This window comes from Penicillium vulpinum (genome assembly GCF_028829585.1).
Source record: "Penicillium vulpinum strain IBT 29486 chromosome Unknown utg000004l_segment0_segment0, whole genome shotgun sequence".
Lineage (NCBI taxonomy): Eukaryota > Fungi > Ascomycota > Eurotiomycetes > Eurotiales > Aspergillaceae > Penicillium > Penicillium vulpinum.
This window is the reverse complement of record NW_026643244.1, coordinates 6,747,485-6,748,825: the sequence shown is the minus strand read 5'-3', so window position 1 is coordinate 6,748,825 and position 1,341 is coordinate 6,747,485. Positions and strand designations below refer to the sequence as shown.

The following is a 1,341-nucleotide window of genomic DNA, read 5'->3' as shown; positions in this document are numbered from 1 at the left end:
GCTCGGGAATTATATGGTTTTTTTATCCCTCATGCTTTGAGGTTTGCTTCTACTTGTCGTTTTAAGCGTATGTTTCGGATTCCCTTTACACAAACAACCCCCTCCAACGCACTATACACACATGTTTCTTCCCCCTCATAGAGCTCCTCTTTTGTCCCGCATCGAGGCACTACTTACCCTCGCTCTACTCACCCTGATCGCATCAGCAATCTTATCCCGCCGATCATTGTGACCTGCTGTGTCGCTGAAGTATCGGGGAACTACAAAAAAAAAACCTTGATTCCAAAACATAACAACACTTGATACTTTATTAGATCTGACGTTGACCGATGGCTTAGAAAGGCAGAGCGATGATTAGCTTCGGGGTGGAACATCATTCAGATTCTTCGAGACTTCGTCAAGACCACCCTCCCCGCGGAAACGACGTCCGATCGTTCGACGGCAATGCCGATTGCCAGTGAGAGCAGTAGTACTACCACCACCGCTACCACCACCGCTACCACCGCCATGACCACTTTCTCCGCCCCGGTCCCTGCTACCAAATCGCTGCCCACAAACCAGTCAGCGTTAGCGGCCTCCTTCACCAATTTCCTCACCGTCTCTGTCCATCAAATCCTATTTCTGCGCTCCGTCTACCCGCGCGCAACCTTCCTTCCCGTGCGGGCATATAACTATCCTGTCCGACAATCACGTCATCCAAAAGTCTGCGACTACATCAACGATGCTTCAATTGCAGTCGGAACAGAGATTCTTAAAGGCACAATCACCGCAGTCAGTATCATCATTTCATCTCTTCGCACAAATCAGCCCCTCGAACGATATGCTTTTGATCTGTCGGGCTTCCCACGTGCCCCTGCGGGAGAGGTGAATACTACATTTGAAGATAGAAATGAAGATTCGTCTAATCCAGGTGCCCCTGTCTCAGACCGGGGGGCCGCGCCAACCTCGGTCGACCTCGAGGCACAATTCCGGGCATGTCTAGCGAGACTCGCCTCAGCCTGTGCCCGGTTGACCCCCCTTCCCCGCGATGACGAGTTCAGTTTCACCGTCTGCATTGAAGTGCGGGAAGATGCCTTACCACCAGCGGGGACCACCAAGGAAGAACAGACTTGGATTGTGGCAGAACCGGGCAAGGTGCATCTACGATCGTGCACTGCACCATTTTCCGTCTCTAAAGTGCGGAACGGTGAGCCCCAACAAGCACCCCCCAAGGTCTCGAATGGCCGTGCCAAAACAGTACCTGTACGACGTGTCGAAGCCGGCGAGCTTCGGTTGGAGTTGTGGGTAGAAGAGGCACGACAGAAATTTAACGAACCGGTGGACTCAGAGCAGTCACCATGA

The 1,341-nt window shown here is 52.4% G+C and overlaps 1 protein-coding gene across 1 annotated transcript; it reads left to right on the top strand.

Annotated features, from left to right (window-relative positions):
• Window positions 1-444: 444 nt before the first annotated feature.
• On the top strand, window positions 445-1,341 carry N7479_011073 (putative mitotic spindle checkpoint protein (Mad2B); the record flags this gene model as incomplete). The annotated part of the gene is made up of 1 exon (XM_057258764.1): window positions 445-1,341. The coding sequence occupies one exon, from the start codon at window positions 445-447 to the stop codon at window positions 1,339-1,341; it is 897 nt and encodes a 298-aa protein (XP_057106222.1).